This window comes from Dermacentor variabilis, chromosome 6 (assembly GCF_050947875.1).
Source record: "Dermacentor variabilis isolate Ectoservices chromosome 6, ASM5094787v1, whole genome shotgun sequence".
Taxonomy (NCBI): Eukaryota; Metazoa; Arthropoda; class Arachnida; order Ixodida; family Ixodidae; genus Dermacentor; species Dermacentor variabilis.
In genome coordinates this window covers 83266346-83292134 of record NC_134573.1, presented here as the reverse complement: position 1 = coordinate 83292134, position 25789 = coordinate 83266346, and the positions used below count along the sequence as shown (strand labels likewise).

Genomic DNA, 25789 nt, shown 5'->3' with positions numbered 1-25789 from the left:
GATAATGATTCTAATCTGGAGTATCTTGCAGGTTACTTTATTCTAATCTTTTATTTACACCGAGTAGTGTCCACCTAGTCTATTGGATGCTAACACAGCATGCTTGGGTGAAAATGAAGGAAATGCTAGTACACGGCTGTAAAGACATTTCCCAACAAGAACTATGTTAATGTCTGCATGATGCATGTGATAGCTAGAATAATGCTAGAACCACTGTTTGTGACTAAAAGCATGTTTAATAAAGGAGCTCCACTCACAAATGAGAAAATTCAAAGGTTCTCGTATACCCAAACAAAAATGTGTGCATGGCATCGACCGCTCTGTACATCTCTATCACTGCTTGCAGGCTAATGCACAATAAAAGCTGCAGGGCAGCACTTTTCACCTGAGACACAACACAAGCGCATCTAGAAAAGTACAGATGGAAAACTTGTTGAAAAGTACCAACTAAGGTGTTGTTCGACAATGGATTACTGCACTGCAAATCAAGATCAAAGAACGAGTTCTGTAGGTAGTTTCTAGTTTTATATTCAATTTTTTTTCACAAATAGCATGGGAAACAGTAATACAGAATCGGCAAGAGCTATTAATGGCTCAGAAAAAGTAACATCAAGCATTATAAGGGCATTTTAGTGCGAAATACAAAAGTGTAAGGCCCCATGCCACTAGCAGAACACAGAAAATAATGACCCCAACTGCCCCAACACAGCAACGCTCCTGCCGGCAAAGAAAGGAAGCGTGAAGAGAGTCATATTCAGCTCACTCTCGATAAAGCACCTTCATACACATTTTCGCCAACCAGGCACCAAAGCAGCAGCGGCACAAGAATCAAAGGCCTTTACCCCTGCATGATGCTACAAGCCTCTGAGCTCCCTACATCTAGTATCAGTTTCATCTCTCAGGAGGCTACGGTGTCTTGATGTCGTGACGCAGGAAGTGGTCACATGGGCGCAGGCCATTTCGAGGTTTTTACTGGGATGTCGAACTGAAAGAAATGGTGGTTCGACTAAGTTCAGCGTGCTCCGATTTCGTTCCAGATCAGTTCCTGTTTGAATAAATAAAAGTTCATGTAAGCAGTTCACAACAAACAGTAAACTTTATCTTGCCCCATGGCAAAATGCTGGAGGGTGCTATCGACTATTGCGTGGCACAGGCTTGGCCAGGAGGTGGAAGAAATGGTCTTTCTGGCTCATGAGAGACAGAAATCAATGTTCCTTACAGAGATATCAATAAAGTTTAGTGCTGTTCAATTGCAGCAGCCATAGAGACTGTCATCTTAGGCAGTGTTGTTGCAGGAGAATGCGGCACATGGTACACTGCCTCGACGCGGCCTCCCTCTTTCTCTCATTCCCTTTTAGTATCGTCATCCGTACTGAGTACGAGCAGAACAATAGAAATTCATAGGGGTGTTTGCATACTAAAATTTTTCTAATCAAATTGTGAATATAAGTATTTGACAAAAACAACAGTCCAATGTTGTTCATATAGGAGGTTGTGGCCAAGTACTGCACCAGGGTGGCCAATCCTGCTCTGGTGAGGGAGTGCGTTACCGGTTCTGGTCACCGGGATCAGGCCATACTCCAGGCCTGTTTGTGCAATTTTATCAACACGCGGATTTTTTTTTTTATCCGGTGGAAAATTGCCGGCACCGGGATTCGAACCACGGACCTCTTGCATGCGAGACGGGTGTTCTACCTCTACGCCACCGCTGCATTGGCGTAGAGGTAGAACACCCGTCTACCTCTATATAGGAGGTAGACGGGTGTTCATATAGGACGGAATCATATAGGAGGTTGGCATTGAGATGCCAACCTCCTATATGAACACAACAATCATACCCCGGCCCTCAGTCCCCAGCAGCTGCGAAGCAACTGACCACGGCGGCGGTCAGACCTGCGACGCAGCAGTGGGTGCTAAGAATCACTGGCTCCGGACAGGCCGCCATTGGAATATGAACCTGGCAACGTTTAACGCTAGAACATTATCTAATGAGGCGAGTCTAGCAGTGCTCTTAGAGGAATTAGAGGGCAGTAAATGGGATATAATAGGGCTCAGTGAAGTTAGGAGGCCAAAAGAAGCCTATACAGTGCTAAAAAGCGGGCACGTCCTGTGCTACCGGGGCTTAGCGGAGAGAACTAGGAGTCATATTCCTGATTAATAAGAATATAGCTGGTAACATACAGGAATTCTATAGCATTAATGAGAGGGTGGCAGGTCTTGTTGTGAAACTTAAGAATTGGTACAAAATGAAGATTGTACAGGTCTACGCCCCTACATCCAGTCATGATGACCAGGAAGTCAAAAGCTTCTATGAAGACGTGGAATCGGCGATGGGTAGAGTGAAAACTAAATACACTATACTAATGGGCGACTTTAATGCCAAGGTAGGCAAGAAGCAGGCTGGAGACAAGGCAGTGGGGGAATATGGCATAGGCACTAGGAATAGCAGGGGAGAGTTATTAGTAGAGTTTGCGGAACAGAATAATATGAGGATAATGAATACCTTCTTCCGCAAGCGGGATAGCCGAAAGTGGACGTGGAGGAGCCCGAACGACGAGACTAGAAATGAAATAGACTTCATACTCTGCGCTAACCCTGGCATCATACAAGATGTGGACGTGCTCGGCAAGGTGCACTGCAGTGACCATAGGATGGTGAGAACTCGAATTAGCCTAGATTTGAGGAGGGAAAGGAAGAAAGTGGTACATAAGACGCCAATCAATGAGTTAGCGGTAAGAGGGAAACTATAGGAATTCCGGATCAAGCTACAGAACAGGTATTCGGCTTTAACTCAGGAAGAGGACCTTAGTGTTGAAGCAATGAACGACAACCTTGTGGGCATCATTAAGGAGTGTGCAATGGAAGTCGGTGGTAACTCTGTTAGGCAGGATACTAGCAAACTATTGCAGGAGACGAAAGATCTGATCAAGAAACGCCAATGTATGAAAGCATCTAACCCTACAGCTAGAATAGAACTGGCAGAAATTTCGAAGTTAATCAACAAGCGTAAGACAGCTGACACAAGGAAGTACATATAATATGGATAGAATTGAACATGCTCTCAGGAACGGAGGAAGCCTAAAAACAGTGAAGAAGAAACTAGGAATTGGCAAGAATCAGATGTATGCGTTAAGAGACAAAACCGGCAATATCATTACTAATTTGGATGAGATAGTTCAAGTGGTTGAAGATTTCTATAGAGATTTATACAGTACCAGTGGCACCCTCGACGATAATGGAAGAGAAATTAGTCCAGAGGAATTCGAAATACCAAAGGTAACGCTGGAAGAAGTAAAGAAAGCCTTGGGAGATATGCAAAGGGGGAAGGCAGCTGAGGAGGATCAGGTAACAACAGATTTGTTGAAGGATGGTGGACAGATTGTTCTAGAGAAACTGGCCATCCTGTATACGCAATGCCTCATGACCTCGAGCGTACCGGAATCTTGGAAGAATGCTAACATAATCCTAATCCATAAGAAAGGGGGGGGGACGCCAAAGACTTGAAAAATTATAGACCGATCAGCTTACTGTCCGTTGCCTACAGACTATTTACTAAGGTAATCGCAAATAGAATCAGGAACACCTTAGACTTCTGTCAAGCAAAGGACCAGGCAGGATTCCGTAAAGGCTACTCAACAATAGATCATATTCACACTATCAATCAGGTGATAGAGAAATGTGCGGAATATAACCAACCCTTATATATAGCTTTCATTGATTACGAGAAAGCGTTTGATTCTGTCGAAACCTCAGCAGTCATAGAGGCATTACGGAATCAGGGTGTAGACGAGCCGTATGTAAAAATACTGAAAGATATCTATAGCGGCTCCACAGCCACCGTAGTCCTCCATAAAGCAAGCAACAAAATCCCAATAAAGAAAGGCGTCAGGCAGGGAGATACGATGTCTCCAATGCTATTCACAGCGTGTTTACAGGAGGTATTCAGAGACCTGGATTGGGAAGAATTGGGGATAAAAGTTAATCGAGAATACCTTAGTAACTTGCGATTCGCTGATGATATTGCCTTGCTTAGTAACTCAGGGGACCCATTTGCAATGCATGCCACCCTGTATACGCAATGCCTCATGACCTCGAGCGTACCGGAATCTTGGAAGAACGCTAACATAATCCTAATCCATAAGAAAGGGGACCTGGAGAGGCAAAGCAGAAGAGTGGGTCTAAAAATTAATCTGCAGAAAACTAAAGTAATGCTTAACAGTCTCGGAAGAAAACAGCAATTTACAATTGACAGCGAGGCACTGGAAGTCGTAAGGGAATACATCTACTTAGGGCAGGTAGTGACGGCGGATCCGGATCATGAGACGGAAATAATCAGAAGAATAAGAATGGGCTGGGGTGCGTTTGGCAGGCATTCTCAGATCATGAACAGCTGGTTGCCATTATCCCTCAAGAGAAAAGTATATAATAGCTGTGTCTTACCAGTACTCACCTACGGGGCAGAAACCTGGAGGCTTACGAAAAGGGTTCTACTCAAATTGAGGACGACGCAACGAGCTATGGAAAGAAGAATGATAGGTGTTTCGTTAAGGGATAAGAAAAGAGCAGATTGGGTGAGGGAACAAACGCGAGTTAATGACATCTTAGTTGAAATCAAGAAAAAGAAATGGGCATGGGCAGGACATGTAATGAGGAGGGAAGATAACCGATGGTCATTAAGGGTTACGGACTGGATCCCAAGGGAAGGGAAGCATAGCAGGGGGCGGCAGAAAGTTAGGTGGGCGGATGAGATAAAGAAGTTTGCGGGGACAACATGGCCACAATTAGTACATGACGGGGGTAGTTGTAGAAGTATGGGAGAGGCCTTTGCCCTGCAGTGGGCGTAACCAGGCTGATGATGATGATGAATGTTGAGTAGAATACTGAATATTTCCTACTTCTAAAAAAAAAGAAAGTGATATTCAAAATTTCGTGGGGCCTGTTTGGCAAGTAAAGGCTTGTTTACATTATTTGTTACGTGCACACTGTGATACAGTAAGATTAAGGCTGGTGCGTGATGGCATTTAAAGTAATAAAAGAAAAGGAACAAGACATCCCAAATGCATGTAGTAGAGTGTATCTATATAGTACTCATTGAAAAAGCAAGGGACAATACTACAGTGCTGCACATCATTTCGATAAAATCCAAACATGATAAAATTAATAAAAAAATAAAATTATTTGTATAAATCGGAACAGCTACTTCATAGGCTGCCTAAGTCGAGACATTCTGACTCAACAGCTGTAACTATTACGCATAAGTGATCTCCTCCTTGTGTTTGTCCAGAAACTCGATAGTCTGCACAAAGGAATATTCGACAACTTCGAATAGTGAGTTCTCAAATCGAGACTGCCCAATTCCTATTCGAAATTTTGGATATTAAGACACACTAGTAAAATATGGTATAGTATTCCGAGGCAGATCAGCCCACAAATTCATTAACGCAAATTCTCACGATCACAGTTAAATTTGAAAATATTGTATCGTATTGGCCATGAGGATGCAGCATTGATTTGGTGCGCATTGAGATGCCAACAGCAGCCGCATGGTTCGACGTGGGGCCCCCCACTTTTTTCACCCTTTTCTTCTTCTTCTTACTTTTTTCTTTAACACTCATTCGAAGCATGATGCACACTGCTGCTCAGATAAACTTTTTGCATTGCCATCATCACTGCAATTCTAGCAAAAGCATTATTAAAATGACCTATCGGAAAGCAGCAACGGCAGCGCACCTTGATAAGAATGGGTAACAACATTTTTCTCAACAACATGCAGTTTACAAGTGCAGTACTCAAATACAGAGTGTAGAGAAGGATTGGATCGTCCTCTTCAGCGCTTTTGCTTGTGAATGCCGCTCGCGCTTTGAATTCGTGCTGTGCCTAGACTGTCACTGCTACACTGCTTGTAGTCCAATCGAATAAACGCTTTGACATTTGGTGGAGGTGCAGAGAAATTTTTATGCCCGTATCAATGATAGAGTTCATTAGTGAGAACGCCTGTGTCTGCGTGGGGTGGGCTTACCTTCCACATGGCTGAAGCAGGACCAGACAATTTTTGTTATGCTTCAAGTAATTACTACTCAACTGGTGGTGACAGAATTAAGGCTTATGATACAGCACAAAATCACACTGTATTACATAAATTACTACTCCAAACTTCTAGTACTTAGCAAAGATAGATAGCAAGTGACATTTTGCTGTTTTTTGCGCTTTTATTAAATAAAAGCAGGTGAAGACATCGAGGCTTCTGAACCATGAACAACGAAAGTTTGTGCTAAACATCGCAACAATATTTCTTACGCAACCGCACGTGGTGCAGAGCCTTGTGGTTACTTAGCATGGAAAAAAAACTGTCCAAATCACGCATATTGTACTCCGGGAGCGATTTGCAAAAACTTAAAAGTGTTGTATACACTGCTTGCAGGCACCAAACATGCATTGAACAACAGCTCTGAAAAATAATAAAATCCTGTGCTGTCTACAGCTGTTGTTACCACGTATTGAGAAGGTAATGAAATTCATTATGGACTGCAATTTTATTGTGACAAGAAGCCATGCTGATGAACTAGTTTGTTTTCCATGTGTCCTGGCGTGTCTGTTTTACTGTTTTACATGTTTGCACCCAAATAGTACTAGCACAAACACCCCATCTCGCACATAACACAACTCGTGAGTCATAGCGATCTGCTCATTGGATGTGCCGACTGAAAAAAGTAATAATTTCAAAGAAGCTATCTAAGAAACGCCTGTCTGCAGTCTGTATGCTTGAACCATTTCATGCCAAACAGGTAACTTTTTTCCGCGACATTCATCGAGTGGTTTCAAGTAGACGAAGGGGGTTCCCAAGGAGTGTCTTGGAAAACGGAGGAGCTGCAACATGGCGCCACACAACGTGCCTGTTCGTCATGCCGCTGGAGCTCCTCGCGGACTATCTGGTGGATGGCGGACGAAAGGTCTGGGTGCGGAGGACTCGTGTCAAGACTTGCTACGGTCGTTACATTGACCAGCTGTCCAAACTTTGGTGTAATTCGGCGAGTCCTCAGTGCCTCGAACGTACGGCAGTGCCGTATCAGTTCTGATACAGTGTGCAAGTTCTCTTTACAAATGAGGAAGTTGTACACGTCTTCCGCTATTCCTTTTACGACGTGCCCCACTTTATCTTCTACTGTCATTCGAGGGTTGACGCTTCGGCACAGCTTCAAAATTTCTTCGATATAGGTAGTGCAAGTCTCACCGGGTACCTGAGCTCTCTGGGCTAATGTGAATTCCGCACGTTTCCTCTTTGCGTCCGAGTCACCGAAACACTTCTTGATCTCTTCAACGAAGCGTGTCCATGTAGTTAGAATGTCCGCGTGATTGTCATACCATACCAACGCTATGCCGGCCAAGAAGAAAACAATGTTCCTAAGCTGACTGGCAGTGTTCCAATTATTGTATTGGCTTACCCTTTCGTAATGGCTTAGCCACTCATCCACATCTTCCTCTGCCTTCGCCGAGAATGTGCGTGGCTCTCGGTAGTGCTGGATAGGGACAGGGCTCGCCAAGACACTGCTGGTGAGGATATTTTGCTCTGTGGCCATGATTGAGCGTGACGGAGAAAGTCCAGCGAGGCGACGGCTTCAGCGTAGTTCTTGTGTTGATGGCTCCATTGTAGGTCATGGGAGTTACCCTGCACAGCTCCGCCAAATGTTACACACGTGGTGTTCCACACAGAATCAGATGAATCTGGTTGATAGGCGTGTTTCCAACAGTCCCGAGGCAGCTTGGCCAACGCTGTTCTCTTCTTTCTTACACCTAGCTGTCTGCGCGGCAGCCGTGGTTCATGACAGAGCTCGTGACAATGTAATGGAAACCATAATTATGAGCTTCAGCTTGCTAAAGTTTTGTCAAGCTTCAGTTCCAGTGCAAATAGGCTGTATTTATGTAGCAAACTTATTTTGTAACTGCAAATACAGCATTTGTGTGCCGACTTTTATACTACCTAGCACCTGAGATATGGTTCACATTCATGCCAATGCTTATAACCCTGCCCCTCTGTATCTTGTTAGTCATCCAGAGTCGTTGCAACACTAATTCTTTCTTCATGTTTCAATGAATTATTTTCTGTTAACCCTGCCCTTCATCATTGGCTTGGACACGGCTCAGTCACTGCCTAGGCACAATAAGTGGCTGATCCCAGCAATAACAGTGATGTGGTAGCGTTCAAGCCAACCGTGAAGGGTGAGAAGTATGGATCGTTAGAAAAGACTACCTCAGGTATCCAATATTTCTGCAATTGTTATTTGAAGTCACAATTTTAGCCACAGTGTAATCCACCTGTGCTATAATGTTCTAGTACACAGCAGACTGATATAGCGTACTTAAAATCTATACCATGGTTATAGTAGGTATACTGTAGTGGTGCGCTCCTTGTTAATTTTGATTGTCAATAGTTCTTTATCTCATATCATGCCCTTGATTCAATGGCATTCTTGAATTTCGTCACCATATCATGCAGTGAAATGGGTGCCTATGCAATGAGCAATAATTGTTCATCTTACCAAGCTGGATACTCGAGTGTTGCATGTACTATAAATGTGAGTGCATGGTGTGCATAGTGTTTCCTGCTAAACTGCTGGCTGATTTTCGCTCGTATTTCGCATGGAGGTAGCATTTTTCATGATGCATCATCACTTGTGACTCTATCAATATGCATACACACCACTTCAAGTAGCACAAACCTGTCGTCTAGGATGCTTAAAAGCATCTTCCGGACACACGGCAGGGTAAATAGTCAACAAAGCATTAGGCTGGAGGGCACATCGTCTAGATTCTGGTGGAGAATCATGCCGCGCTCAGCTCATCAGATATTGTTTATAGCAGGCAGGCTCAAAATGAAGTGAGCAAATGAGACTGCTCTTCTGTGGGGCTCATTCCTCGAGTCCAGGGGCACGTACAAACTCAATCTACTTCTGCTGCTGAGGGCCATTGCGGGGAAGTGTGTGCAAAACTATGCTGAACCCTGCTGCGTTCGGCAGACAAGGTATACAGTGCAGCACAGTCGATGCAGACAGTGCGAAAAAATCTTACACTGAGTGCGGCAAAAACTGTATCAAAGACACAGACAGCATTCCACCCCCACCACGGTTGCGTGACAGGTGTGGTAATGTAGGGCTAGGTTCCTAGGGGCAAGGTCATGGGACCGGTCGGATGACCAGAAGCACATGCAAGGGCCGTGGTAGCCAACACAAATTTGTGCAAAAACTTGTGATGTTACATTGTGGATGTTATGCTGTCAAATGTTTACAAGCCACAGTAGTAGTTGTACCGTAGCACATTGAACCACACCACGTTGATATCAATGTCACAAGGTGCTGTGCTTTGCGGTTGGCTGCTCGCACATATACTTTCGTCATTGATATTTTGTGGGTGCTGTGTGTCTGCAGAAATCCATCTTGCAAGTTATTTCGACTTAGAAATTTTGTGCCTGTATTTGAATGATGCACGCACAGCGTGCGCAATCTTTTAATCGTTCAGAAAGCGAACCAATTGCTTGCCCTGGGGGTATTGGGCAGAATCATGCCCATCAGTGGCCGTTGGAGGCAGCATGGCAGCACCACAATTTCTATGCACGTCACGCTTCTGTCAATGTTTTCAAAGTAGTTTGCTTTGGCACAACCTTGGGTTCAGCTGTGGTAGCTTGGCTGAGGGCTTGAAACCATGGCCACACATGCCAGTCGCACTGCCCTGGAGGTGTGCATGTCTACTTTGTTTTGTCATCCCTTTTAATTCCAAAGGTTGACGGTTCAATTCCCAACCAAGGTTATGGGTTTGAATGCCTTAATTAACTATATAATAATTAGCTGTACCTTAGTTAATTTCACCTTCCTTAACACTAAAGGTCGTGGGTTCGACTCCCACCATAGGTAAAGGGTTCGTAGCCTTTTTTTAACCTTTTGTGTCGTCAACGCGTTTTCACGCAAGGACTTTGAAGGTCAACTGACTGATCAGACATATAAGGCTTTCCCCTTAATAAGCCAGTGGTCATGTGGAAAGCGTTTCAAACCTACTACAGGTTTTCTTATTTTTTTTCATTTGTCGAGAACAAGTTCTTGCCATGATCCTCTTCCTGCATTTTCCTGCAGGTTCTTGTGGGGCCTCACAACTTCACTATGAAGTGTCGTCATTTCTCAGCTTCATCAGGCACGAAGTCGAAAGGTAGGAACCGGTTGTGAATGATTGCCTATTATTGTCAAGTGTAATAAGATTAGCAGTATTAGGGTGACACTAAACAAAAAGATCATTTGAGCTTTAATAGTGAGTTGCCAATCTTGAGTAAACAGATAAACCAGAAAGGACGCTTGCTGCCAAATGGAAAAAATATACTTTTGAGAACATACTTTGACACGATTGGTAGTACAACATCTGCGAAATACCCGCCGTGGTTGCTCAGTGGCTATGGTGTTGGGCTGCTGAGCACGAGGTCGCGGGATCGAATCCCGGCCACGGCGGCCGCATTTCGATGGGGGCGAAATGCGAAAACACCCGTGTGCTTAGATTTAGGTGCACGTTAAAGAACCCCAGGTGGTCAAAATTTCCGGAGTCCTCCACTACGGCGTGCCTCATAATCAGAAAGTGGTTTTGGCACGTAAAACCCCAAATATTATTATTATTATTAACATCTGCGAAAGTATGCTTTAGGCACTCTGTACTTCATTGCAACAGAAAGACTGGCATGTTCTTTCACTTAATGCACCTTAAAGGCTAATTGTGCAATGAAATTTTAGACCACGTAAAAAGCCTAGTTTAAGATAGCGTAGATATAGAGGATCCCCTGTGCAAAATTTGATGTTTGAAATACGAGCAGGAGCGTCATACAAACATAACTGACTTGACTTGAAATAAAATGGCAAATTTCGGCTATTAGAGCGTGCAAAACCGAAATTGGGAGGCTGATGCAAGTGCTAAGCTGCCCCCATCAAGGCGATGTTTTGCTTGCCTCACCCAGCAGCGGGCAGCCAGCATGCTGTGATAGCGAGGAACATGGAGTCGCAGTGGTCAAACTGCCCACTGCTGGGTGACATAAGCAGGTAACGTCACCTCCAGGGGTGCGTGTTTGCGCTCGCTGCAGCTTCCCGTTTATGTTTTGCATGCTGTGATAGACAAAATGACTTGTCCCACAGTTCCGAAGGTAATCACTTTTTTTTTTTTTCAGATATAAAAGTTGGTATGGCTTATACAGGAAGTCCGCTTCAATTTCCCCGTTACGATGAGCCCACTGAAATTAAAAGCTTAAAAATAAATTAATAGATTTTTCTTAATAGTTAATTACCACGTATCACCCATCACTTCGTGGTCTCCATCACAGATGGCATGTTTCCAAAGAAACCATCCTTTAAGTTCAATACATCTATTTCTAAACACAGTTAAACCTCAATATAATGAAGTATAGGTAAAATCGGCGATTTGCTTCGTGATATAGAAATTTCGTCGTATTGAAATTCGACCTTTTATGCAAATAAGTACAGTTGCCAGTCGATTTTTCTTACATGGAAAGAAGCCACATAATGTTCCGAATTGTCGGGCAATCGAAAAAAGCAAATTTGAATGAGAAAGCAACTCATTTTGCTGAATTTGGGAGTCGGCGACAAATGATACGGTTTCATGCCACATCGACGATATCTTCCCATCAGTGGTACTAATTAAGTGAAGCTAGCCACGCTTTTGCATGCACTCCGCCTCTGCGTCTGATATCGTCTCCTGCACTGGGACGATGCTATCACGAAAAGCACCAGCAGCGAGGAGAGAATGCTTTGTCTGTCTCCCGCTACAACAGGTCACCGAAACTAGATATTACGCAACCTTCGATATTAAACGTGCGGGAAGATAGCTTACATGATGCAACGCTGTCTGGACACACCCACACTTTGGACAGGCAACAGATTACTTCTAAAGTAGGGTGCGCGGCTGCATATGTGTTCAGCCGTGCTTACACTCGTGCGCAGCCATGGCCAAGGCGCGCGCCAGAAATCTGAATGCACACCAACTTACCCCCTCCCCCCGCCCTTCCCTCGCGCTTGATCGCTTTACCGCGAGCGAGCTCCCTTCCCCTTCCTTCCTTTTACTTGCACGGGGAGGCGGGGCTTGTGCGTAAATCCACCATCTTTCTTTCTCATCCTTGCACACTTTCACTCGCACTTGAAGCACAAAGTGAGCGGGGCATGATAAGACCTTATCGCACTTGGACTTTATATGGAGCATCATGCGGCTTCGCTTCGGCGGTCGCTCTTGTCACACCACGCCTGATTTGAGAGGTGCGTTTGCCGGCAGCTGCTTGTAATTCAATCATTTGGCAATCAGCTTCTGCGGAAGTTTCCATTTATGGTCTCATCTCAGCATTCCTTTGCGGTGGAAGCAAAATTTTGTTATATTGAAATCGCATACAAACACACTCTGTTGTATTGTGGTTCTAAATACATGGTGCTCTATGGATAACTGGTTATGAAAAATTAAGTACTTTGTTATATCGAGAACTTCGTTCTATTAAAGTTTGTTATATTGAGCTTACGCCATATTGGTAGATTACATTCCTGAAATGCCAGTCAGCGTTGCTGCTAGCTGAAGTCATGAAGTTCAAGAAAGTTCTGATAGAAAGGTCCAGATAGTGTTAGAGTAACATGCCACGGCAGCCGCATTTCGATAGGGGCGAAATGCGAAAGCACCCATGTGCTTTGATTTAGGTGCCCGTTAAAGAACCCCAGGTGGTCAAAATTTCCGGAGTCCTCTACTACGGCGTGCCTCATAATCAGAAAGTGGTTTTGGCACAGAAAACCCCATAATTTGTTAGAGTAACATGAACTTAGTGTACATGAACATGTAGCATAGTGTTTCAAATCTACACCAGGGCTGTAACAGGTGTACTGTAATGGGGGCCTCCATGTTGATGTCAATGCTGGGTTCCTGGCCATCGAGACATACAAGGTCACATAGAAGCGAAAAGGAATGCTGCAGGGGCAGCTCTTGAATGTTTTAGGGGAGTTTTGTACGTCCCATATGTTGACCTCAAAGCATACCTGGTTAAAGGGAACAGTGGCAGTGATACTGGAACAAGGAAACCAGCAATAAACTGCACTTTGTGTAGGCACAATTAAAAAACAGTGCATTAAAAGCGAGCGAGATGGCGGGAGGTTTTATTGGGCAGATTGCGATTAGGTCACATGCCACTTGCTTGCGGGTGGTGGACCACTCACCTGTAGATGGTTTAATGAGACATTTACTGTCATACATGTCCTTTTGGAATGTAGAGAAACAGAGAGTATAAGGCACAATTGCTTTTCTCGGGCACATCTAAAAAACCTTCCTCTACATCCCACGCATTCATTAATTTCTTTATATTGAGGTTTAACTGTATATACTTAGTCTTCGTAGAAACATGCAGTATATCTGGAACTTGACAGCAACGCTGACGGCAAAATTTCACTTGTGTTTATATGATCACTTTCGCAATAATAAATGGATCACTATTCGAGAAAATGAACTTCACTTCCACATACCTTAGTGCAGGTATAATCAAAGTGAAACTACAGATTTTGCTGAGTTATTCTTCATTAGGTGGTCTTTTATTTAATGCATTTTTGTGTGTATGCACACAAGAAATGTCTGCTGAAGTTTTCAAGGCTCAAATTTTGTAACACTTCTATATTCATTATTCTTGCTCTCCATCATTGGCTCGCAAATGCTATACTGCTGTTGTCATTGAGAGTGATCGCTTGTTGCAATGGAGGATAAGGAAAAGAGCAGAATTGAAGGAAAAGAATGGTTCAAAAACACAGCCAAATAGTAAAGTGCTTACAGTTGCAACACAATTATTATAATAATCAACAGTGACCAGCCTTGGCCTTGTGTTATGACAATATATGACGTCACATGAAGATACAGTCAAACTTGATATATTGAACACAAGTATAACGAGTTAGGGGATATAATGAAGCAAATCTAAGATATTTCTTGCCAATATCAGGAATATTAGGCAGGTGCAAATATGGAAAACTTGCAAATAATGAATTTAATAGTGTCCTATTCGATTCCGAATCGAATAGTTACTATTCGTCAGTGTGAACATCTTTCGGATACCTTTTAATGTTTCATAACATCAACTGTGTGCTGTCAAAGATAAAATTGGTGCAAATGTATGATAAATATGATGCCTGCAGGTATAGTATATCCACAAAATGTCCGAGCTTATGTGGAGGAGCTGGCTATACAGAAATTTTTATAATCTATTATACAGCAGGTATAACCACATCATTATTGGGAGCATATTGCTATCCTTGAAAAGGAAGGCATACAATCATCGTGTTATACCAATGCTACATATGGGGCAGAAATTTGAGAGTAAACGAGCAAGGAATGAAAAATGCTAACCATAACATTAAGAAACAGGAGCACACCAGTGAAAATTAGCAAACGGTGGTAGTCGATATGCTGTTTGACATTAAAGGGACCCTAACAACCCAGAGGTCGAAATTTAGGTGTGTCGCAGTTGTGTACGAGTCTGCAATGAACACGTAGCGTCGATAATGTTTCAAAATGGTGCCGTAATAGCGGAGTCACTTGCATTTGATGATCGAAACGCTGCCCTCACTCAATTCGTTCTTTCCTTTGCTACTCTGCAGGTCTCCTCTTTGCGGAGACTCCTCCAAATATTGTGTGACATACGTAATCGCCGATTCGCTTTTGAAAACACAGTCCACTTTCAATTACCGCAACTCCGCGCTTCTCGGTTACCCGCTGTTGCAGCTGTGCTGGCCCGTGCCCCTGCAAAACGTGCCGCTATGGTTCCTGTGTTGCGCGCATGTCTAGAAGGGCTTGCCAATATAATGGATCCGCACGATGACAAGCCATGTCGAAGCAACTCCGCTGCAGTAAACAGCTGCTGTTGCCACGTTCCCCAGATTGTGGCGACGATATGAGTCACACTGCAACGAGGAGCATTTATAAAATTTGGAGGACGCTTACGCTTCACCCTTAAGTAAGAGCGGAATGCAATAGCATTCAAAGAGCGCTGACTGTTTCTCACGCTTCCCGGCAACTGCCGTAACCGTGCAATGTAATCGTAATGTTTACTAGGGAACGTTGGTGGCGAACGCTATACACGAAGGCGAGCTTTCTGGTTGAAACATGGCCTCTTGCAGGGGCCGCGATGGGGTGGAGGCGAGCGTCATCTGGAAGTCTTTCAAAGAAGTGGGTGCGCTGCTTCGTGGACTCTGAGATATTTACGCGCGCCGGCGTGTACAAATGGCAGACGCCGTCTCCACTCTGCGTCTATACATTGTAGAATTCTGTTTTCTCGTATATTCAAATTACAATATGAGAGCTATCATGTCTGTAGGTTGTGTTTAAGTCGTAGTTTACAATTTTTCCACGTATGTTAGCTTGAGAAATTAAATTAGTTCAGTGAATTCCTTGCATCACATGAACAGCTTGGGTATATGTGGTTCGAAAATCTTTTTGCCAATACGACATCTGATGCCAAATGCTGGACGCCAGCTTATCTGCGACACGGGCTCCTTAACTCTATCACGTTAAAAACTTACCGGCCTCCTTAGAAGGAACAGAGTTGGCAGCGCATCTGACCTCAGGCAGGGTATCATGCCACAACTTAACTCCTGCGGCAGGCATGGGTCGTGATGGTAGTCTTGGTTGCAGAAGTGGGGCCCACAAATGCGTAAATCACTGTTGCACTTTGGTTCTGCCGGAAGCCAGGCATTGCACAGGACGTCATCATGAGGCAGCCGGTATCGCGTCGTTTCATTTTCCACTCGGCATTTTTCAAGCCAAGCACCGCACACAGATGCCTTCTAGCCATCGCAAAACACTGTCGGACTCTGTTCGCGCGACTAGTCAGACCGTTAGGCACGACTGTGTGGGAATGCGAGCGATATGGCACTTGCATTGCGGGCCATAGCTACCGATTCACAAGTGCGCACGAGCAAGCAACACGACGAGGAAGAGCAGGGAGCATGCGTACCTGCTAGCAGACTAAGGGGAAGTCGTAGGTTCTTGTACGACCAGTCGACAGGCATCTGCTCCTCGTGACGTCACAACGAGTGCCGGGGATACCGGAAAGGCCTGGAGAGGAGCACGGGATTGTTTTTCTGATTTTGTGGCGTACCCGTGGTACATAGTGTTGCCACGTTTGGCATTGTTGATCGTGACAGCATTCTGAATTCGATGCAGGTGTTTACTTGAAATGTTTAAAAAGTATAGGAGGTGGTTTAGGGGCCCTTTAACACGAAAAAAAAAGCCATGCAATGCATAGAGCAGATAATAGTTACACAGTGAGTGCCAAAAGAAGGGAAGTGCAGTTGAAAACAGCAGAGTGTTAGGTGATGTGATAACATTATGAAAGTCGCAGGAGCCAGCTGGCACAGTACAGGGGTAATAGTAGGAGATTAATGGTAAAGGTCGGTATCGCGCAGTGGCGATAAAGGGGCTAATGATAATGATGACAGAATACAATCATTCACGCTCTCAAAAGAGTCATTTGTATACAAAAATACAGCTTAGTTTTTCCTGGTGTTCTATTTGTGCTTCAAATAAAGAATGCTTTGTAAAGTGCAATGTAACGACAGGTACTTGTGAACGTTACGAGTTCTGGGATGTGAACATCATTTTATATTAATTGTGAAAACTGCTGTTTGTTATTCGTAAACTATTTGAAAAGTATTCTATATTTGTTTCGATTTGATTCTTGCACTGTTCGATCGCTATACGCATGATGCTAAGCAATTTTCGATATAACGAAGATATTTTTACGTCAAATACAAATTCATTATAACCTATACCGAGGTTCGCATGTAGTGCAAGAAATTTAAGGTGGCTGAGCATGTTCTCTCCAGTGCTGTATAGGTGAAAACTGGCGACCTAGATCAAGATAATATTTGGATTGATATCTGTTCAGCTATGTGCTATGTCTTCAGGGTTGCAGACAGTGCGTCGGCCAGGATGCATGACAGGCCATCGCACAGCCGAGACACAGACAGGCTTGGTCCTCGTGAGCTGTGCTGCTGTCTTCTGGACGAGCTGAGGCTGACACTGCGCGTTACGGGCCGCTTCTCGGACGTGCCACTGGACAAGAACGTGAGGGCCGCCCCACTTTCGTTCAGTTGCCTTGATCGATTAATGAATGAATCAGCTTTCTCAGTGGCTTATCATGATTCACCTGTCACGGTTGCTCGGTAGTTATGGTTTCCTACTGCTTAGCACAAGGTTTGGCTCTCAGCCGCAGCCAACACAGATGCAAGAAATTGAGCCCCATAATTCGAATTTTTTAGATCTTTTATTTTTTGGCACCAATATTTGCTGTGTGAGTAGAGATGCATGAGCGTGGAGGCCTACGTAACTTTCATCACCTGTATATCACAGACAGTAGACTGCTGCCAGCATCACGTGACTTCATTAACTACTTCACTGGTTTATGGCAGCCTTCTGCACCGTGACGTGGTGAGCAGTGAAAGCCATGTTTACAGTGATGGACAATTGACAGAACTTAGGGCTAACTGGAATGCGTTCTTTAGTTTCTACTTTTGAAGATATGTTGTGTAATTTCATGGTACGGGAAATTTGAGTGATATCAGCATGATTTCATGCTGATATTTGATATCTGATGTTTGATTTGATGCTGATATTTGATGTGTGCACTTTCAATAACATGACTGTTCCCTGGCCACAGGTGCACATATAAATTGCAGTATTCACGTACAACATGCAGTATTCACAGCATATTGATCACATTACATCTAAAGCACTAAGGAATTAGGTTGCTTAAGACAAACATTATCTAAATCGCCAAAATGCACTAAATTTCTGATCTATTTAACGCTTATTCGTCGTGTATTACTGTAGACTTCATGCGTATGGAACCCATATAAAGTGGGCAACATTAACAAAATTGAATCTGTACAAAAAAAGGCAGTTCGTTTCATTTGTCATCGCTACAATTGGGATTTTTTGCCCTCGTCTACAATGAGTTCTTTGAATTTATCTCTTCTCTGCACCAGATGGCATACCGATTCCATGAAGCTGTTACACTCAGTCATTCCCTCACCTTGTCGACTATCCGCTGATGATTACATCACATATGCCAGTGCTTTTCCAATTAGACGTTGTCACAGCCTCAGCCTAAAGCCTTTCTTTGCATGCACTAACATTTTCAAACACTGTTATTTCCAGAGAGTTCTCGAATGCTGGAATGAGTTCTGGTCAGGAATTGGCAGTCATATTTTGTAGAAGGACTTGTGTGATAAGTTTACTGTCCTTTTTTTTTAAATATGTTCTACTACCTTTATGTCGGTTTCTTGCATTTGTTGTACTCCACTCCTGCAATAGCCCTGAATAGGGCTGCAGTATTTCAAAATAAATATAAATGAAAAAATTAATTTCGGCTAGTATGCTTTGTATGACACCTATACCATCATTGGTGACTGGGCAAATAGCAATGCGAGATTCTGGCCTCAAGTTATTACTTGGGAACGGTGTCTTTCTTTGCAATTTCTGGTTTGCATTTCATTTGTTAATGACTTTCATCTCTTTTTTTTCATGTTCATTAGCAAACGGAAAAATCTCATGGAAGGTTAGGTTAGGCACTAAGGAAAGAAACTCTCAGTTTCTTTTGAAAGGCAAAGCATTTAGTGGACAGCTGTACGAAGTAAGGATAGTAGGCTTATCGGCCATATAAAATTGTAGACATAGGCGTACTATACTCGCAAACAACTTTCTATGTCTGTGAAGCGAAATCTGTGGGGGCGTGGCTGCTGCACATGTGTTATCGCGGCAAGTAGACAGGCAGCATTTGACTGGTTTTGGTTGCTCGGAACAGACGCTGAATCGACACAGCCTCCACATGCGACAGTTTCGCATTTCCCCAGACATGAAAGGGAAAGTTTGACCTTGGCTGAGCTTGAAGGTCAGGTCTACAGAACCAAGCATTTTCTGGGTTTGTACCTGAAGTAGTAGAGCTGTTGCTCTAAAAGGAAGCTTGAAGAGACATTGACATATGGTAGACAAGATTGGCATCAAGTTTAGCAATGGCATCTGCAAGGACAGCTGTAAAACATCAATCATAGCACATGGAGGCATGCAGTACCAGTTAGTTTTTTTGTAGCACCGTTTGCACCTTGTGCAGCTGGTTTTGTCATTGGTAGGGTCACTCTGGCTGTGTGGGATGTTTCGGAATGATAGCAGCTATAGCGGTCTTCCCCACTGTTCAAAATGATATTGCTGTTGCTGGCAGTCATCATTGATACAACAAAATGCTTGAAAGATTGAAATCTCAGAAATGTCCTAGTTGGGGCCGCAGACACTGGAGGCACTGGGTTCATGCAGATTAATCGCGAGGTCATCAAATTGTTATCACACATTTGAATAAACAGGGTAAGTAAGCAAGTAAAAACCCAGAAATACCGTGTTTATTCGAATCGAGGCCGATAGTTTTTTTTTTTTTTTCAAATAATCATATTCCAAACTCTAGGGTAGGCTTAGATTCGGGGATTTTAGAAAACGTGCCAGTTTTTCATTGAAACTGCTAAATAAGGTTCATAGCTAGCACCATCTAGAAAAGTCAATATCGCAGCCACTACTAGCCATTCCAGTGGCCAACTGTACACAAGCAAGGTCGCCATTTTGACCTGTGTCATGTCGGCCGTATCAGTGTGCGGCGTGGTGTCATCGCGATGGCACCAAGCAGGAGATGCCACTACAGTGTCGCTTTCAAGCGAAAAGTTGTGATAGCCACAGAGGCATCATCGAACCTTCAAGCCAGGCGGGACTTCGGCGTCGACGAGAAAAACGTCCGTTGTTGGAGGAGACATGACAGCAGCTTTTTGCATGCGCCGCAACGAGGATGGCATTTAGCGGACCAAAGAAAGGCTGTCACCATGAAGTGGAGACAGTTTTGGCCAACTTTGTTCGGACGCAGAGATCAGCTGCCCTTCCAGTGACAACAGAAGTGCTCCAAGGAAAAGCTAGGGAACTTTCGAGGGAGCGAGGCCTAACGCCAAAGGATTTCAAAGCCAACCGGGGCTGGCTTCAGAAATTCATGAAGCGTTTCGGCTTCAGCCTCCAACGTCACACTTCAATCACCCAGAAGGTGCCAAGCGATTTCGAATAAAAGCTGATAGCTTTTCAGCGCTACATGCTGCGAAAAAGATAAACGAATGGAGCGACACGGCGAAGCTGAGAAATGTATACTTCAGCTTGGAGGACGGTGCTCGCACTTGGTACGAGAACCGAGAAGAGCTCCTCAAATCATGGCTCGAGTTCCGTCGTGCCTTGCTGGAGACATACACCAATGCTGATCGTCGCAAACGAGCCGAACGGGCACTCCAATCCCGCATTCATCTGCCGAATGAGAGCGTGACGTCGTACATAGAGGATATGACGCGCCTCTTCCATCGGGTGGACCCTATCATGTCAGAGGAAAAGAAGCTGCACCATTTAATGCGGGGAGTTAAAGAACAGCTATTTGCTGGCCTGGTTTGAAGCCCGCCGAAGACCGTGGCTGAATTCTTAACCGGAGCCACCACGATCAAAAAGATGCTGCACCAGCCCTCAGCTTTCTATGAAAGGCAAATGAACACTACTTCACCTTCGGACCAGCGCTCAGCTACGTATGACAGGCACGCGAATGCTGCTTCACTGACGGACGCGGTTGCCTTTGGAAACCTGGCCATTCTCTGAGACCTTATCCACTCGGTGGTGCGTGATGAGCTTCAACAGCTCAGCTGCCCGCCTCAGCCCATGCTGGGTTCCATGTATGCCCTCGTGAGAAGTGAAGTGCAACAAGTGATCGAAGGTCCCGTTCCAAGCAGCAATGCGCCGCCTGTGACAGCATAGTTGCAGCGGCCGTCGTATGCGGAAGTTTTGGGGCGAGTCCCTGTCTGCACTCCGACCCATTTCATTCCCGCCACATCTTACGCTGCGCCATACGTTCCGCCGCTCCCATCAGTGCAACCGATCCAATGTATGGAGGATCGGCGCCCTCTCGAAAGGAAATCTGATGTCTGGCGTACCCCGGACAGAAGACCTCTGTGTTATCACTGTGGAGAAGTCAGTCATCTATACCGCGAGTGCCCATACCGCCGCCTTGGACTGCAAGGTATTGCCGCGGATTCACCAAGGCCCAGATATGGCGAAAGGCCTAGGGCGATTGAAGAGTACCTGAACCAGCAAGGTATGCCACTGTTCCCGAGGCGGCAGTTGCACTCGCCGTCCCCCAGGCGATCTTCCCCAGCTCCTAGAAGCCCTCCAATGGCAGCGCAGGGACGATCTCCAAGCCCTCACCGGGAAAACTAAGAACAGCGACCTTCGGGGCCGAGGCCGCTGACAATCGCCCTTCCGAAGACCTCCCATCGTCGTGAGCACGGTCTCAGCACGATTCAGCGACGACAGCTACCGAACTCAGCAACAGACTCTCGCTAGACATACCTGCTGTGCTCGACGGCCGCCACGTTAGTGCTTTATTGGACACAGGGGCCGACTACTCAATCTTGTGCGGAAAACTAGCAACGGAACTTAGAAAAGTTATGACGCCTTGGTCTGGAACGCAAGTTCGTACTGCTGGCGGGCATATCGTAATACCGTTGGGCATGTGCACGGTTGGAGTACAAATTCGTGGGTGTACGTTTCTAGCCAGCTGCCTTATACTCCGCGATTGTTCTCGGGACCTCATCTTGGGCGTTGACTTTCTGCGAGAGTATAGTGCCATTATAGACCTCCGGGAGCGCACAGTGACCTTTTCGACAGAGAGAGCAGCGAACAGCCGCGACAATTGCCGACGTAACCCGCTTCAGGTTTACGCCGACAGTGTAACTTTACCACCACACGCAAGTGTCCTGGTAGTGGTCGTATGCGGCGATCTGCGTGACGGCGAAGCTGTTGCAGAGGGCAATTATGCTGACTCATGGTGTATGTGCAGTCCGCAGTCTCATTATGCTTCGAGGTGGACATTCTGCGCTCGTTGTGACGAACTTCAGCCAGGAACATCAGCACCTGTTTCCTTGTAATACTATGGCTTTTGCTGAGCCCATACAAGACGTTGCTGAATGCTTTGCGTCTATGACAAAGGACAACCCAGCTCAGACACTCAGCAATATCGACATCAATTCAGACCTTTCAGAGGAAAGGCAAAAATCGCTGCGCGAGTTCCTACATCGGTTCAAAGAGTGCTTTGCATCTTCTAAGGTACGCCAGACACCCATTATGGGACACCGAATAATCACGTATGACAACTGACAACTCATACGACAACTGCCTTATCGCGTATCGGCGAAAGAGCACAACGTGATTAATGCACAAGTGAAAGAAATGCTTGACGGTGATGTCATACAATCATCCCAAAGCCCTTGGTCGTCGCCAGTGGTCCTTGTCAAAAAGAAAGATGGAACGCTTCAGTTCTGTGTTGACTATAGAAAGTTGAATAACGTCACAAAAAAAGATGTTTATCCGCTTCCACGGATAGATGATTCGTTAGATCGACTGCGGCGAACCAGGTATTTTTCATCCATAGATTTGAAGAGTGGATATTGGCAAATCGAAGTTGACAAACGAGATCGCGAAAAAACTGCCTTTGTTACCCCGGATTGACTGTACGAATTTAAAGTACTTCCATTCGGCCTATGTTCTGCACCGGCCACATTCCAGAGAATTATGGACACTGTTCTGACGGGTCTGAAGTGGCACAGTTGTTTAGTATACTTAGATGACGTCGTCATGTTTGTGGCAACCTTCGAAGAACATCTGAAGCGCTTAGAGGCGGTACTTTAGACGCTCCGCTCTGCTAATCTCACACTAAAGCCAGAGAAGTGTCACTTCGGTTACGAAGAGTTGAAGTTTCTCGGGCATGTCGTGAACGCCGACGGCGTCCAGCCTGACCCAGACAAAACATCTACTGTTGCTGCTTTTCTGACTCCTCGTGACAAGAAAGCAGTACGCCGCTTTCTCAGTCTGTGTGCGTACTATCGTCGCTTCATCGCTAATTTCTCCCGAATCGCCGAACCACTCATATGCCTCACGCGAGAAGACACACCCTTCGTTTGGACGGATGAGCAGGACGCAGCTTTCACTGAGTTACGGCAGCGCCTGCAGGAATCGCCTGTCCTCGCTCACTTTGATGAGGACGCTGACACCGAGGTACATACCGACGCCAGCAACATCGGTCTTGGCGCTGTGCTCGTTCAACACCAGGAAGGCGTCGAGTGAGTGATCGCTTACGCCAGTCGCACCCTTTCACATGCCGAAATCAACTACTCCACTTCGAGAAAGAGTGTCTAGCGGTTGTGTGGGCCATCATGAAATTTCGGCCTTATCTCTACGGTCGCCCTTTCAAGGTGGTGACAGACCACCATTCCTTGTGTTGGTTAGCCAACTTACGAGACCCGTCCGGCCGACTTGCTCGATGGAGTCTCCGTCTGCAGGAGTTCGATGTTACCATCATCTACAAATCGGGCCGCAAACACGAAGATGCGCACACGTTGTCACGCACTCCCATCAAAACTTGTGATCAGGACATGGACGAGGACGGCGCATTCCTTGGGGCCCTCACTGCATCTGACCTGATCACACGGCAGCGCGAGGACGCCGAAATACACTTTCTCATCGATCACCTAGAAGGCAAAAATGTTACAATTCCACAACACATTTCTCGCAATCTGTTGACCTTCTGCCTCCGGAAGGGTGTCCTCTACAAGAAAAACTCGAGTGCCAGCGACAAAGAGTATCTGTTGGTCGTACCTGCCGCCCTCCGTGGTGACATCCTCCTAGCCTGCCATGATGAGCCCACGTCTGGACACTTGGGATTTTCACGTACTCTTGCAAGAGTACGCCAGACGTACTACTGGCCCAGACTTTCTACCACGATGAAGCGTTACGTGCAAAGCTGCCGTGAGTGTCAACGCAGGAAATCACAGTCTTTGAAGCCCGGGGGGTTACTCCAACCCATTGCACCACCTAGCGCGCCGTTTGATCAAGTCGGCATGGATTTTCTGGGACCCTTTCCCTTGACAGCCAGCTGAAACAAGTGGATTATAGTCGCCACAGACTATCTAACATGCTACGCTGAGACGAAAGCTGTACAACGTGCCACGGCCTACGAGGTTGCCCAGTTCTTTATCGATCAGATAGTCCTCAGACATGATGCCCCATCATATGTCATCAGCGACAGAGGAACTGCCTTTACAGCCCAACTGATAGAGGACATATTCGAGCTGAGCTACACGCAGCATCGCAAGGCCACTGCCTATCACTTGCAGACCAACGGACTGGCGGAACGGCTAAACAGAACCATTGCTGACATGCTGGCTATGTATGTAGACGTCCAGCATAAAACATGAGATCAAGTCCTGCCATACGTTACATTCGCATACAACACCGCCATTCAGGAAACAACATGATTCACACCGTTCCGTCTTGTCTACGGGCGCGAGGTCCAAACCACACTAGACACAATGCTCCCGCACGACACCGACGCATCACTTACTTCCGACGCCGAGCAACTTACTCAACACGCAGAGGAAGCTTGTTAACTCGCGCGCATACACATCACGAAGCAGCAGAGTACAGGCGCACGACGTTACATTCTTCGACATCGGCAAGTCGAGTACCAGCCAGGTGACCATGTCTGGGTGTGGACTTCAATCCGTTGCCAGGGGTTGTCTGAGAACCTGCTTAGTAGATACTTTGGACCCTACAATGTGATACGCCGTGTTAGTGATGTGAACTATTAGGTCATTCCCGACGGTGCCGCGTCGCCTCGCCGTCGACAGCGCCACTCAGAGATAGTGCATGTTATTCGCCTCAAACCGCATCTCGCGCGTTAAGGCAGCGCCAACCCGGTGTCATACGACTTCTACACTTCCACTTTTTTTTAATAAGGATCGTAGTTTAGTAAGCATCGAGTCAATGCTTTTCTTTTGGCGGGGGAATAATGCCGCTAGGTATCACGCGCCAGCGCTAAGAAAGAAGTGACTGGAACGTGCGCTCGGCAAGAGGTGGGCACTGAAGAAGTAGAGGCTGAGGACGTCGGCTTGAGTTTTTGTGTACGCCATCTTGTACAACTGTCTGTCTCGCCGATGCCGGGTGCATCTGCAATTGTCTTTTTGTGACAATATTTAAAAGGAAGACACTGCCTGCTCGAGAAACTTTCCCAAGAAATGTCATTGTGTGGGCAAATGCGAACGGGTGGATGACGGGTGCGATGGTGGAAGAGTGGGTTAAAATTGTGTGGCGACGGCGTCCAGGAGCCCTTTTGACAAAGAACTCGCTCCTTGTCGTCGACTCTTACCGTGGGCACTTGACCGACAACGTGAAGGCTGCGCTCGCCCAAGCGAACACGGACCTCGCTGTCATACTGGGTGGCATGACGGGCCAGTTGCAGCCACTTGATGTCTGCATCAACAAACCTTTCAAGGATCGTCTGCAGAAATATTACACGGACTGGTTGACTGACGAAGACCACATGCTAACGGCAATGGGCCGCATCAAACGTGCATCGCTATCGCAGCTGGCGGGCTGGGTAGCTGCAGTGTGGGACGACTACCCAGGTACTTTGATCGTGCGCACCTTTAAAAAGTGCAGCATATCCAATGCGCCTGACGGTGCTGAAGATAGTGCACTGTTTGAAGGTGACAGTGACGAGAAACACAGCGACGAGTCTAGCAGCGACAATGACGTTGAATGAGCTCTGCACGTTCAGATTGAATAAATGCTGTTTGCATTTTGTGAACGCTGTCCTCGCTTTTTTTTGTTCGGCCTACAT

The 25789-nt window shown here is 45.7% G+C and overlaps 1 protein-coding gene across 2 annotated transcripts in view; it reads left to right on the top strand.

The window, feature by feature from the left end:
• The window catches only part of LOC142584905 (protein MMS22-like), a 170891-nt gene that overhangs the window by 37431 nt on the left and 107671 nt on the right, over positions 1-25789 (top strand). For both annotated transcript variants that reach the window (XM_075695241.1, XM_075695242.1), the window contains exons 5-6: positions 10122-10194; positions 16959-17118. In XM_075695241.1, coding sequence (XP_075551356.1) covers positions 10122-10194; positions 16959-17118 — 233 coding nt within the window. The remainder of the gene's footprint in view (positions 1-10121; positions 10195-16958; positions 17119-25789) is intronic.